At 44.3% G+C, this 15,196-nt stretch overlaps 2 protein-coding genes across 4 annotated transcripts; one reads left to right on the top strand and one right to left on the bottom strand.

Moving 5' to 3' along the window:
- Positions 1–360: 360 nt before the first annotated feature.
- rsad1 (radical S-adenosyl methionine domain containing 1) lies at positions 361–11,804 on the top strand. Of its 3 annotated transcripts, none has more exons than XM_054737870.2 (9): positions 361–713; positions 785–918; positions 8,354–8,558; positions 8,643–9,008; positions 9,348–9,411; positions 10,358–10,505; positions 10,762–10,816; positions 10,908–11,011; positions 11,453–11,804. In XM_054737870.2, the coding sequence occupies exons 1-9, from the start codon at positions 585–587 to the stop codon at positions 11,514–11,516; spliced, it is 1,269 nt and encodes a 422-aa protein (XP_054593845.1). In that variant the 5' UTR covers positions 361–584; the 3' UTR covers positions 11,517–11,804. The 3 variants fall into 3 exon arrangements, with proteins under 3 accessions (XP_054593845.1, XP_054593844.1, XP_015830256.1); XM_054737869.2 differs by having other exon boundaries at positions 11,435–11,804; XM_015974770.3 differs by lacking the exon at positions 11,453–11,804 and adding an exon at positions 11,180–11,421.
- A 1,633-nt stretch (positions 11,805–13,437) lies between these two features.
- rasd2a (RASD family member 2a) lies at positions 13,438–14,900 on the bottom strand. Its single transcript, XM_015974775.3, has 2 exons — positions 14,201–14,900; positions 13,438–14,099 (listed from the first exon to the last, which is right to left on the bottom strand). The coding sequence occupies exons 1-2, from the start codon at positions 14,706–14,708 to the stop codon at positions 13,579–13,581; spliced, it is 1,029 nt and encodes a 342-aa protein (XP_015830261.1). The 5' UTR covers positions 14,709–14,900; the 3' UTR covers positions 13,438–13,578.
- Positions 14,901–15,196: the final 296 nt, after the last annotated feature.

Raw genomic sequence — 15,196 nt, 5'->3', positions numbered from 1 at the left:
TGATTCAGAGTCCTTTTTTCATTTACTGCTTTTTATTGATGTATGAATGATTAAAACCCATGTTTTAGAAATCATTTTTTGTTTACAGCCTTTCCACACCTGCTAAATCTTTTGCACAGTGCTGTAGGACCTGTGTTAATCATGTTTGCAGCTTTACAGACAATCATGCAGAGGTTGGGTCATAAAATCCTCTCACATCATCCACAGTTTAGGACAACTTCACTGGTTGAACATATTAAATGAAGTTATTTCCTCACACATTAAAAACTGCTGCATACCAACGATGCACATCATTAATACCTTCTAAAACAGCTCTTTAGTGCGAGTACTGATCAGGTCTGAACTACAGCGCCCCCGTGTGGACAAACAATTGAACAAAAAGGAAGGAAATAAGCTGATGACGTACATCCGGTTTAGTTGTATGTCATATTGAATGGATACTGAATGTGCTGAAGTTCTGTTATGTCGTAGTTGGTTGCCATAGAAACGTGTTCAGCGTGTGTGTTGCTATGGAGACGGACTCCACGGCGCTCTTGTTTGATCGCGCCGAGGGAGGAACGCCCCGGTGATCGGGCAGCAGCAGCATGAGACGCGCGCTTCCTGCGGCCAGCCGCGTCCTCTCCTGCAGGCTGCGCCGCTTCTCCACAGACATCGTGACTGAAGATGTGTCTGCTTCAAACAACCTCACCAAAGAGGCGTCTCTTTACGTGCACGTGAGCTCAATTTTCCCGATGAGCACTTCGAGTGCAGACCGACACCTGTTTAAATCTCCTCCTCGTTTCAGTGGCCTTACTGCCTCAGAAGATGCACCTACTGCAACTTCAACAAGTACGTACCCAAAGACAACAATGGCCACGTCATGGCGGAGTGTCTTCAGAGGGAAACAGAGACTTTGCTGCAGCTCAGTCAGGTATCCTGGTAAGGAGATTTACCTCATCACCAGCTTTTGGTTCTGCATGATTACTGGTAACAGGGGCGATCCTAGCATCAAAGGTTTAGGGGGGCTAAGCACCAGCGGCCAGGCAAGATAAATTTAGCTCTTTTGTACCTTTTAACAAATATATATTCCCACATTTGTGAAACAAAAGAAAAACACATTTTCACAGATCACAAAAGTTTCACAAATCACAAACTATGTTTAACAGATTCTACTATCAGTATAAATAATCTGGTCCAGGTTTGAGCCCCCAGCCCCCTTTACAGACATATAGTTATAACTCCTAGAGTTTTGCTTATACTGCCGACATGAAAATCCCTCACCTTTTAGTAATTGAGCTGTTTTGAGTGCAAAATGGGTCACCTACGTGATTCGTACAGATCCGATGAGAACATAGGGGGGGGAGGGGGGGGGAGGTATACAGCGAGGCCGGTTTTTACAGTTTAACCAGTTTTAAGGGGGCATTATGGAAGTCTGACAGCCAAAACATGTATAGAAATAATACATTTCTTCTTCATACGTTCTCCTGCAATGCCCTGGTCCTGTAGAATGAGCCCTGGCATTTTTACTGTGATTGCCTGTTTTTCTGTAAAATCACAGAAAAAGAGAGCTGCTCGGGTCGAGCAGGCTGCTTCATGCACGTCCATGCTCAGGCATAGCCCGTAGCGTTTGCTATCAGTAGCTTTAGCAGCAGAGAGTGAGGCAGTGCCAACTTCACAGATAAAAAAGATGTGGGTTCAACTTTCATTTTGGAACAATTTTTCAAGCAAGGGAAGGGAATGATCTGAGCATGCAGGAGGACTGACCCATCTTAAACCTTTGTCTGTGCTGAAGAGAACGGTACAGAACCAAATTATTTAATTAATTAGCTGCGCGTTCTCCTGTCCTCTGTCCTCCGGGCCACACACACACACACACACACACACACACACACGGAGCTGACTGTCTCAGCTGTTATTTTCGTTATGGAGTGTGCACGTACAGCATGCGCGCCTCGTGCACGAGCCTACTATTGACGCTGCCGTTACGCTTTTGGCCTGAGGGGGCAATCGCGAGCATAAAATTTCAAAACTCCGTAAAGTCCCTTTAATATTACCCACAAGGGGAATTATTCAAGAGGATTTTTAGGATGTGTCCAACACTGTCAGTACAATAAATAAATACCGGTAAATAAATCCGTGGGAACCGGTGAATCACCAACGCGTCTTGTCTAGAGGTCTCCTAGATACATCTCCAGACAGCTCCAACTCCGCTCGTACGATTTGAACAGAGCGAGCCCATCGGGTCGGGTCAGATTTGGGTCGATATTTAATTTGAGGGTGATGAGTTGCGCTCGGACAGCAGAGACAGAGAGAGAGACTGGCCGCACAATATGAGGAGATGAGGACGCACCTTAAACCACCGAAGCATTATCCATCCATGGTGGTAAAGAAACGTACTTGGTCACATTTCAAATGAAACACTGGGTTCAAACAAATTAACAAACCAGGTCTGACATGTCATGTTATTTATTTATCTTATTTCATTGATAATTTATTTAGTTTTTAAAGCTAATTTTTAAGTTGTTAATTTAAAAACCAATCATTTACATATAATTAACCTGTTAAAAGCACTAGAATGTGGGAAATTACATCTGCTAACTAAAATTTTCACCTATTTCACCTTTGACCCCTTTTCGTGTCTGATGCTGTTGGGTGTTATTGGGATTTTAGATTTTACAAATATAGTCTTGGTAACCTCACAACTTCAGCACAGACCCCACACTGGCCCGGGCGCTGTCGTTTTATAATAGCAGATTAAAAGTGCTCATGAGTGGAAAAAAATTCAGAATTGTCCTTTCCTAATCAGAAATCAGATGGGAACCAACTTCAGCTTCATCTGAATTTCAACAACAAAATGACACTAAAATACCATATTTTTAGATTTATCTTGTTTTTACCTTATTTCCACTAATATCTACTTCCAATTTAAAAGTATCCATACTCTCTTAATAAAAGTTTTATTTTTTTCCTTCTTAATTTCAAAACAGAGATAAAATGATGGTTTTTCAAACAAGTCTTTGGTAGGACATATTTTGGGAAGGAAAAAAGGTCACCGAAAAGTGAATGTCAGATCTAATCTTAAAAATCAGTTTTCTCAGAATAAATCATCAAGGCTTCACATCAGTTCTTTCAACTGTGCTTTAACCCTCCCACTGTCTTTATAGGTGACCCCGCGAGGAAAGTTGACCACTGAGCAGGATTGATGCTTTATCCCTTGAGGTCCTTGTGGCAGGGGTGAGGTGGTGCTCACTCCTCACCCCTGCCACATGGACCCATTAGGACAGTGGGAGGGTTAAAGGGTTTGGCCTCATCCCAACACCTGTGATAGAAGGTTCTTTGGGCTTCTTTAGCACTAACCTGCATTGTGACACAGAGAAATGACTGAGGAACATCACAAAGACTGTCAGAGTCGCCCCGAACAGCTTTACAATGTCTTCAGTCTTCTCAACTGCGCCTCCTATTCACATTCACCATCTCTCCACATAATAATGTGAAACAGGAGACCGTCAATAATGCGGAACAGTGTCTCAAGTTGCAGGATCTGTGATAAGTACTGGAAATGCAGGACTGCCCCACACAAAGACCCCATAAACATATCAGCCCTCAGGAAGGCAGCGCTCCGGAAAAGCTGAGCAGGATCAAATGAACTTTGAGGCAGGAAGGGTTAGCTGTATTTTTGTTGTTAAAATATAACATTTAAACCTACCGTATGTCTTTATATTTGACTAGTTTTGTTATGACTGGCGGACCCGTAAACACACCAACAAACAGAAACACCTTAAGAGTTTTATTAAGGAGTAAAAAAAGGGAAAAGGTCCGAGAGACGATGGGAAGGAGACAGGGCATAGGCAATAACTGATAGTCCAGTGGAGCAGAGAACAGGAGATAACCAGCAAGGGAGAGGCCAATAGCAGGAGTCAGGGAGCCGTCCAAGGTCGGGATCCAGGAGCCAGAGGCAAAAGGAAAAATCCAACAAGGGCCAGGTGAGGAGGAGAAATTCAGAAGGGCAAAAGCGGGTCAAGATCCGTGGAACAAGTGCGTGAGAAGGCTGGAGAATTTAGTAGCAGAGAGCTTTCAATAATCTGGAAGAGTCTTCTTCAATGAAAAAGGCAGGCTAGACGCCTATTTGCATATTGTTGCCACAGAATCCTCAAAACTACACCCAAGTGAGAACACACCCTCTCATAAACACCGATTTTCCACAGAAAAGCCAGCAGCGCTCCCACTCTCCCCCAACAAGGCCCACAGGCTAAACTCCGTAACACCAGCAGAACCCAATAAACTGAACAGGACCTTCAGTTCGACTGAGCAAATGGGACAACGCAGGAGGACGTGCCCCACCATCTCCAGCTCTCCACAGCTACATGAACCATCCGTGTGCTTCCCCACTAACAACAGCCCCATCCTCCCAAATTAGTTTCATCAGAATCACAGAGTCCCTCCTCCTGCAGAGAAGAGCAGACCCACAAACTCCCACTCGGCCCTGCAGCTCATAAATGATAAATGACCCGCACTTGTATAGCGCCTTTCAGAGTCAGAGGACTCCAAAGTGCTTTACACTACAGTGTATCATTCATCCATTCATACACACATTCACACACTGGTGGTGATGAGCTACAGTATAGCTACAGCTGCCCTGGGGCGCACTGACGCGCTGGGGCGGCCGAGCACAGGCACCACCGGTCCCTCTGACCACTACCAGCAGGCAAGGTGGGTTAAGTGTCTTGCCCAAGGACACAACAGCAGAATTCTCTGTCCAGAGCAGGGATCAAACCTGCAACCTTCCGGTTACTGGACAACCAGCTCAACCTGTTGAGCTACTGCTGCCCTCCCAGCACCACCGACCTCCCAATAGGCCCACCGCAACTCACTAGCCGCCTGTCCAATCGCCAAGCAACATTCTGGTGGACCAAGACCCCTCCCCCCAGCACTCACCCCAGAGGGCAGAGAGTCCCCGAGGGGCAATTGTTTCAGTACAAACAATTCCAAGATCAGACATACATACATAGACACATGTCAAGAATTGTAACTGTGGTCATTCGCAACACGAGTCGCACTACCGTTATAGATCAACGAGGGTTTATATGAGGATAGAGTCAGGGGGAGGGAAAAAAGGCACTTCAGAGTTACCCCCGACAGAGAGGATAGCTTTGCTATGCAACAAAACACCTCAGACAGATATGCACACAGACTTCAGACGATACAAAACATAAGTGTCCACTAGGTGGGGATGGAGGGTTCTGGGACTCTCCTCACTTCAGAGTGCACAGCCGCATGGAACAGCGCTCATCACCTCCGTTTGGACGGGGGTGGGAGATAATGGGTTTGAGGGCACATTGACTCCTACAGTGGTGTGAAAAACTATTTGCCCCCTTCCTGATTTCTTATTCTTTTGCATGTTTGTCACACAAAATGTTTCTGATCATCAAACACATTTAACCATTAGTCAAAGATAACGCAAGTAAACACATAATGCAGTTTTGAAATGATGGTTTTTATTATTTAGGGAGAGAACAAAATCCAAACCTACATTGCCCTGTGTGAAAAGGTAATTGCCCCCTTTGTTAAAAAATAACCCAACTGTGCTGTTTCACACCTGAGTTCAATTTCTGTAGCCACCTCCAAGCCTGATTACTGCCACACCTGTTTCAATCAAGAAATTACTTAAATACGAGCTGCCTGACACAGAGAAGTGGACCAAAAGCACCTCAAAAGCTAGACATCACGCCAAGATCCAAAGAAATTCAAGAACAAATTAGAACAAAAGTATTTGAGATCTACCAGCCTGGTAAATGTTATAAAGCCATTTCTAAAGCTTTGGGACTCCAGCGAACCACAGTGAGAGCCATCATCCACAAATGGCAACAACATGGAACAGTGGTGAACCTTCCCAGGAGTGGGCGGCCGACCAAAATTACCCCAAGAGCGCAGAGACAACTCATCCGAGAGGTCACCAAAGACCCCAGGACAACTTCTAAAGAACTGCAGGCCTCACTTGCCTCAATTAAGGTCAGTGTTCACGACTCCACCATAAGAAAGAGACTGGGCAAAAATGGACAGCATGGCAGATTTCCAGGACGCAAACCACTGTTAAGCAAAAAGAACATAGGGCTCGTCTCGTCTCAATTTTGCTAAGAAACATCTCAATGATTGCCAAGACTTTTGGGAAAACACCTCGTGGACTGATGAGACAAAAGGAGAACTTTTTGGAAGGCAAATGTCCCGTTACATCTGGCGTAGAAGCAACACAGCATTTCAGACAAAGAACATCATACCAACAGTAAAATATGGTGGTGGTAGTGTGATGATCTGGGGTTGGTTTGCTGCTTCAAGAACTGGAAGGCTTGCTGTGATAAATGGAACCATGATTTCTACTGTCTACCAAAACATCCTGAAGGAGAATGTCCGGCCATCTGTTCGTCAACCAAAGCTGAAGCCATCTTGGGTGCTGCAGCAGGACAATGACCCAAAACACACCAGCAAATCCACCTCTGAGTGGCTGAAGAACAACAAAATGAAGACTTTGGAGTGGCCTAGTGGGACGACGATGGCACAGGAGTTAAGTCCTCGCCCCGTAATCGGAAGGTTGCAGGTTCGAGCCCCACTCAGTCTGTCGCTGTCGTTGTGTCCTTGGGCAAGACACTTAACCCACTTTGCCTGCTGGTGGTGGTCGGAGGGACCGGTGGCGCCAGTGCTCGGCAGCCTAGCCTCTGTCAGTGCGCCCCGGGGCAGCTGTGGCTACAATGTAGCTCATCCCCACCTGTGTGTGAATGTGTGTGTGAATGGGTGAATGACTGATTGTGTTGTAAAGCGCCTTGGGGGGTTCCAGGACTCTAGAAGGTGCTATATCAAATACAGGCCATTTACCATTTTACCATTTAGTCAAAGTCCTGACCTGAATCCTGTTGAGATGCTATGGCATGACCTTAAAAAGGCGGGTCATGCTAGAAAACCCTCAAATAAAGCTGAATTACAACAATTCTGCAAAGATGAGTGGACCAAAATTCCTCCAGAGCGCTGTAAAAGACTCGTAGCAAGTTATCGCAAACGCTTGATTGCAGTTATTGCTGCTATGGGAGGCCCAACCAGTTATTAGGTTCAGGGGGCAAGTACTTTTTCACACAGGGCAATGTAGGTTTGGATTTTGTTCTCTCCCTAAATAATAAAAACCATCATTTCAAAACTGCATTATGTGTTTACTTGTGTTATCTTTGACTAATGTTTAAATGTGTTTGATGATTGGAAACATTTTGTGTGACAAACATGCAAAAGAATAAGAAATCAGGAAGGGGGCAAATAGTTTTTTCACACCTCTGTAGGTACGGTCCCACGGCCTTCTCCGGTCACAGTCCCGTCCCGTCCAAGCTGGGATAGGGAAAGAGTTTCCATAGCGACAGCAGCATTCCACATTTCTTCTGAGGGAGGAGTTTTCACTTCAGCCTAACAGGCTTCAAGGGCACCAGATTCAGATAAGAATTGTTTTGGGTACAGACAGAGATAATTTCCTCTCTGCCTTAGAGTTCTGTCGATCTTCAACCTCTCCAGGTCCAATAATGGCGTAATTCATCTATTCTAATCCGTGCTGATCCGTCAACTCTCTCCTTGATGGAATCCACCTTCTGTGCCAGATCCTGAATCTCAGCCAAAGTTCCAAACTTATGACTCATCTCGACAATTATATGAGTTTGTGCGTTCGCAGCACGATACATTCCATCCCTGATCTCCGGGATTAAGCCAGTATTCCTCGAAAGCTCGTTAATTTTCCGGTAAGCCAGGTAACCGCTCAGGCCAAACAGCAGAAATCCCAACACCAACGCAACGAATATCCAGACATCTTCAGAATCCTCTACAGACAGTTGAGAGAGGCAGATCAAGTTCCACTGTTTCCAGGAGTCCATGATATGCCCAGCTGGCTCTGTCCCAGAGGGGCATCCGGGAGCCCCTTCTCCCGATCACAAGATTTTGTCAATCGCGTTGAAAGACCAACTGACCAGATCTATGTTTAATAATTTCCAGTTTCCAGAAGAAATGTAGAGAAGCGCAATGCACAGGCAGACAGGACAAAAAGAGCCTTAGGAAGAGTAGGGAGGGAGAGGAGAAAAAAGCATCTGTACTCTCCAAGAGCCGGAAGTAGACAGTAACAGGAGGAGCAGGTGAGTGGCATAGGCTTGAGGCAGGAGCAGGTGATGAATGAGGCTGATGAGGAGCAGGCAGTGTTGCTGTGAAAACAAGGCGAGACTGGGACAAGATCATTACATGTTTGGTGAAGTTAGCCAGTTTGACACAAACAAATGAATTTAAAAAAAATCTCAAATTTAAGGGGTGCTGGGATTGAATTTAGAGGTTCTTCATCACTATCTTCTGATTTTTACAGCATCACATCCGTGTTTTTTGGAGGTGGGACTCCGAGTCTGGCTCCCCCCTCAACTATCAGCATTATCCTTGAGACAATTTCCAAACACGCGAGCCTCCATGATCAGGCTGAGGTCACATTGGAGGTCAACCCCACTCTAGAGGGAAGGTCAAAGTTAGTAGACTTCCACCATGCTGGAGTGAACCGCTTCTCTATTGGTGTCCAGGTTTGTGTAATCCTAGCTCTGTCCTGCACAGATACTTAGATGAAGTGTTGTTTTCTCTTGTTGATCACATGTTAAACCCTTCAGTCTTTGCAGGATGAGGACTTGAAACGTTTAGGAAGAGACCACAGCTCTGCGGAAGCTTTACAATGCATCAGAGAGGCGAGGAGACTTTGCCCTGGCCGGGTTTCCGTAGATGTCATGTTCGGACGACCCAGTCAGACTTTTGAATCCTGGGAAGTTGAGTTGTCTGAGCTGCTGCAGGTGTGTGATGACCACGTCTCTCTGTATCAGCTGACTCTTGAGCGGGGGACTCAGCTGTTTAAACAGGTCCAGGGGGGAAATGTAACCATGCTCGATGAGGAAGTGGTGTCAGAGATGTACCAGCATGCCAGGAAGACTCTGCACCAGCACGGCTTTCAGCAGTACGAGGTGTCTAACTTCGCAAGAAACGTAAGTCCTCCCTGGAAAGTGACTTAGAGTCAAACCTGGTTGTAAAAGATTAAAGGAAAGGAAAATACAAATTTAATATAAGGATCCAAAATGATCTAAACCCAAGATTTCAAAAAGTATTTTGATTTTCAAAACAAATGTTTTAAAAATCAATTCAAACTAAACCAATTTAGCTGAATGAAATTCTCTGATGAATTTACAGTATCAATCAAATCAATACTGCTCATCAGCATAACTAAAGGGATGCTTCGGGATCTCTCAGTGTTACGTATTTTTATTCATTCCAACAAGGCAGGAGCCCACTTGTAGCACAGTAACATGTGTGTTTGTGTTGTGCAGAAATCTGGGAGTCTTCACAACTTGAGCTACTGGAAAGGAAGACAGTACATTGGAGTTGGTCCAGGTGATTTCATCAAGAGTAAATGATCCAGTCCTGAGCCCTCATTTATCAAACGTTTGTAGAAACCGTCCTATATTCCTTCCTACCAATGACATTTAGAGTGTGTGTACGAACAGTCAAAATCCTGATCTATAGAACATGCGGTGGCCTCTCGTGCACATGTTCCTCTGCAATCGTCTGATGATAAATCCCACCTGTGCGTACCCAGCTGCTCGTGTCCGTTCTCAGTCATTTACATTCAGAAACGCCCTGACGTAACCATATTTGGTCACGCTACGTCCTCAGCACACAAGGGAATTCCCTGGGCGTTTCCCAGAAGAAACACCAAAAACTTTATTGACGAGTGCAGCCTCTTCTGAGCTGTCACTCAGTCTGGTTAGCTTGACATTGCGGCGTGTATGATCGGGGAGCAGAGGAGGTTCTTGGGGGTTCTCGTAGTTGTAAAATAAAATATGAACTGGAATCGGATTTGTGCGGTTTATCTGTCGCTCCACAAAGGGTCACAAATCACATCACAGGTCCAGAAGGATCTCCTTCGGGGAGATCAGTGCGCTCACGGAGGACGAGTTCCCTCCAGACTGCTAAGTCCTCCAACAGAACAGTCATGATATAATGTCAGATTCTCGTCGGTCACATGTGTCTTTTATTGGTTTTAGCACCAGTTATGCAAAAAACTTAATTATTTATTGTGTAAAAATACTTTATGGGTCAGGAACATGTGTGGACGGTCAGAGCTGTTCTTATATTTAGGAACATTTCTACGCACAAGTGCCTATTGGTAAACACCTCATAATGCTCACAAAATACACACAGAGCTGTTCGTAAGTACTCTAATTTCCCTCTGGGATTAATAAAGTATCTTTGATTTGATTGAATTGATTTGGTTGATAAATCAACGAGTATTTTTTACTCGTAGTAATTTCCTTTTGGGGGGGGGGGGGGGGGGCAGGAGCACATGGGCGGTTCGTTCCTTTGGGGGAGGGAGGTGTTTCTCGCGAGGCCCGGACACAGACTCTGGAGCCGGACGTGTGGATCCGTGAAGTCCAGGAGAGAGGACATGGGACACGGAGGCGGATACAACTGAGCCACCTCCAACTGTGAGTTGTCCCACTTTAGTGTTTCATCATAAATATTTTTGGTAATGGCAGCAGGACACTGCTGTAGTTTCCAGAAACTCTCCTCTCATGTGAAATGTGGCAGCAGAGAGTATGAGCCAGACTGCAGAAAGTGTGAGAAACGGGTATTGGAGGTCTCCGTACTCGTTCACCAGAACATTCTGTCCCTGTGAAGCACTGTCATCAGACTTGTCCTTGTCGAGGCAGATCTCACTCCTGAATGGTTTTTGTTTGGCAGATTGGAGGAGGTGTTGGTGATGGGAATGAGAATGACCAAGGGCATTAATCACAAGGTGAAAGGCACACACACTTTCTATAAATGTCTCTGGCACTGAATAAAATTTAAGGTAATCCTCATGGTCATCATTTTCTGGTCTTTTCCAGCACTGGGAGCTGTTCAGCCCTGTGTTAGGTCTTAATGAAATCTTTGGGGTGTCTGTTGGTGTCAGAGAGCTGCTGCAGAGTGGACATCTGATTATGGATGACAGGTGATTTATTATTGTTTGTTTTTGATTGTGTACTCCCCAAAACAGACATGCTCTGCTTATAGATGGCTACAACTATCTGCTATCATCAAAATGGGTTTAGGAAAGTAGGTTAAGTTGAGAAGAGATGCTGAGTACAGATTTACAAGTACCACCTTTTTTTCCCTCCAGGGGTCTGAGATGTTCCTGGGACGGTTTGGCTGTACTGGACAGCATACTTCCTGTTTTGCTGGTGGAGTTAGAAAGGCAGATTTGTTAAAGAGCTGCAGAGAGATTAAGAATCCTGTTAGCTGACACGAGACGTTTTTTTCTAGTTGTGTGAACAGTTTGGTACTTTGTATGTTTGCTTGATAAAAATAAATTACTTGTGTTTGAGTCATAAGTTTTCCATTTAAAATAAAATTCTCTATTAATTGATCTTCTCAGTCCCTACACCCCCAGCAGGTCCCTGAGGTCCAGTGACCAAAACCTGCTCGTTGTGCAGCACCAGGCTAAAGACCAAAGGTGACAGATCATTTGCTGCTGTGGCCCCCAGACTCTGGACCTCTCTCCCCTGAGCCTGAGATCAGTGGACTCAGTGGTCTCCTTTAAAAAGCAGCTGAAGACTCACCTGTTCAAGCTGGATTTGGTGTGATCTTCATCACCCTCTCCTAATCCGCCTTTCCCGGGATCCACTGATTTCCCTCTTTCTTATTCATATACTCTCTCCCTTTTCTTACACTTTTAATACATATTTTGTTATTTTAAGCTTGTTTTTAATAATTTTTTAAATAAAAATTTCTTTTGTTCTTATGAAGCCCCTTGTGATTTTTATCTTAAGAGGTGCTAAATAAAAGTTGTCTTTCTTTCTGTTTTTAGTGATTACTTGATTTCCAGCAGGTTAATAGATTTTCTTGGTGGTGCCTGCTCTGAAAGCCTGTAATTTCCTCAGACCTCACTTCTGTTGGTGTAAAACTAAGCAGTACATATCTGTAATTTAATTTTCAAGCATTGTGTATGAGTTTTGCTGTTAGCATTTCTGAAAAGACATGCTTACTGCAATGTGTTTTAATAAATTTGTGGGAAGTTAAGAGTGTGGTTCATTCAGCTAACAGGACAATGTTATAAAAATACTTCAATGAAATGTAATCAAGTCTTGTCTTTCAGCCACAGCCTCCATAAAAATTTACTGATTAGTCACAGGATTTAAAGTGGGCACTGTCCAAGGTGCTGATTTCATCTGAATACTAAGGATTTCATTCCTAACATTATATATATATATATATATATATATATATATATATATATATATATATATATATATATATATATATATATATAGTCCTGCAACCCAGTCGCACACCACCAGAGGCCACCAGAGATTGCATCCAATTACTCTTCAGCCGTTCCTGAACCCAACTTCCTCATTCATGGAGACAGCTACAGAGGAGACTCAGTGTTGAAGCTGTGATCTCTCCTAGACTCTGTATCTAGTTACTACAATCTCCATTCGTAGGTTTTGGCTTGCTGTCACTGTCCTAGAGTTTTTGATGTAGATATTGGTTGGCTGGTAGTATCCCTGAGTTAATAGTTTTGATGTAGTTAAAGGATATAGATAAATTGTGCTTTTTGCCTCCTGTTATTGTTTAATCTCCCAATTCTCAGTTTAGCTTGACTTTGTTTTGTTTTGGAGGATTTTTAGTTAAGGAGATTTCTAGCTTTTGTTTTGTAGGTCGTTTTAGTTTTGTTAATGGTTTAGGTTTATTCTTTTTGTTTCTTTAGTGGTCGGTTTGGTTTAAAATAGGCGTGTTTTCCCTTCTTGGACTCCTCTCACCAGCTTGTTAACAGAGCGCTTTAAGTTGTTGGTTTGCTGCTCCCTGTTTTACGCAGAGGGAGTTTATTTCGTTTATTTATGAAATACCTCTTACCCCACTTTTGTAAATAAACCTTTTGAAAAACAACCATTTCGTTAAACTCCTTCCATTCACTTATTTTCCCATCACAAACAGACACCATCCATCATTGTCCATTCCTTTTTATTTGACATTTTATTTTACTCTGTTCTCCCTTCACCACACGCCAGAGGAGACGTAACATATATATATATATATATATATATATATATATATATATATATATATATATATATATATATATATATGATGAAATCAGCACCTTGGACAGTGCCCAATATATATATATGAGAGAGAGAGAAATATTCATATATATATATATATTTGGGTTTTTTTTCCACACACACAGTGATGTTACTTTGTAACATCATGTTTGATGTCATCCTCTTCATCGTGAGCAAATTATATTTGGAGAGGTTTAAGGAGATGCTCGAGTCACGCACCCTCCCACTCTTCTGATGACCACTGAACAAAAATCGACTGCTTTTGTCTATTTTTATCGTATCTCATTGATTAACAAATGAACTGATTCAGAAGCAGCCTATGCTTTATTAAAGGATGAAACAGTCATATACAAACTGAAATAACGCACCGGTCAGGTGCTACGGAGTATAACTCCTTACATTAATCAGCATTGTAGCATACTACTACAATTTGGTTGCTGAGGCGTTTCATGATTCATTGAACCTGACACGTCTCGGGTTTCTTGTGTTTGGGGCTTGATCCAAGCACCATCCGCAGGTCGCTGGTGAAGCTCGGGCGGCGCGCAAGAGGGTCCACGGCGGCGCAAGGCGCACCGATTCCCCGCGAGTGCCTCCTCCTTCCCCTGCCACGCTCACCAACGCACAGCGACTGGTAGGTCAGGATGGGGACGATCTCGTGCCGAGACGGCCTGGTCTCGTCAGGTAGTCCGCCCAGTGTGGCAAGAGCAGTGAACACAGCCTCCAGTCCGGTGCCGGTTTTTGCGGAGGTTTCGAAGAATGGGACGTCCTCACCGAGGACTTCTCCTGCCTCCAACCCGCTCACGACCCGCTGAGCGTCCAGGTCCGCTTTGTTACCACAGACCACGACTGGAGCTTTCAGAGGCTGGGTTGGCTTTTGTATCTTTGCCTTGGTGGCTCTGATCTCGGTTAGAAGCGCACGGACCTCATTCAAGGATTCTTTGTCATCCAAGCTGAAGACAAGCAGGAATATGTCACCTGGAAAGGAGAGGGCATATTTAGAAAAGCATCTACCTGTAAACATATTGTTTAGTTTAAAAATCTCTACATTTACAATTTCCTGTTAGCATCTCTCCTACCTGTCAGTATGGACAATCTCCTCTTTGCAGGGAAGTCTCTTTCCCTTGCTGCATCCAGAAGATCAATCTGGTACGCCTCTCCTTCTATGTAGAACAGTTTTCTATAGAAGTCCTCGATAGTTGTTTCATATTGCTCCTCATATTCTCCCCCCAAGAACCGCCTGATGAGGTTGGTTTTACCAACTTTGTGCGCCCCGAGCACAACTATTCTGTGCCGGTTCCTGGGCTTGGTCACCCCTGACTCCAGAATCCGGGGCTCTGGGGGAGGTCGATATGCCTGTTGGTTTCCAGAACTTGAGGACCTACGCGTCACCACTTTCATCTCCTGCCGTCTCCAGCACTCTTTAACAGTTTTGATGACGCCCATGCCCGTTTTGGAGATATCTGAGAGTTTTTGATGCGGAAATAGCGCTGCGCTATGGAGAGCTGACTGCTGATGCTCGGTGAAAGAGCTGAACACTTCGAGGATGCCATCAACGGGAAAGTGCACCGTCACTGCTGTGTTCATCCCTCAGCTCTGTGAGGCGTTTCCAGTCACCGAGAGCCGTTCAGGATCTGATCAGCTCTCAGCTGCCCCCCATGTCCTCTGGAAGAGAGCAGAGCTCTCTCATTTATACCACTGCGGGCACTGCGTCTGCGTCATCAGTGTCACTCTGAAATTTTGCCTTTTATAGAACCATACGAGTCTCCTTATGGAAAACAACAGATCCCAGACTAGTCTAATACAAACGGATTTAACCTGCATAAATAAAAGGCACCCTGCTCTGTCCCAGCCTGTAATTACAGACAATGATCCATTTTTAACGTGCGGGCGTTTCCTGCCTCATTCTGAATGGATGGACTAATGGATAGAGAGAAAACAGCTCATCTCCCTGCAGACATGACACAGCTGTGAAGTGCAATCACAAATATCACCATTTGCTTCGTTTGTAGGGGTTTTACCTGAATCATCACATTACATTTTGTACAGAAACACGAATCCTGTTGGAAACAAAT

The sequence above is a fragment of the Nothobranchius furzeri genome, chromosome 5, assembly GCF_043380555.1.
Source record: "Nothobranchius furzeri strain GRZ-AD chromosome 5, NfurGRZ-RIMD1, whole genome shotgun sequence".
Taxonomy (NCBI): Eukaryota; Metazoa; Chordata; class Actinopteri; order Cyprinodontiformes; family Nothobranchiidae; genus Nothobranchius; species Nothobranchius furzeri.
Note: the sequence above shows the minus strand (reverse complement) of the source record. Positions and strands in the feature narration are given on the sequence as shown.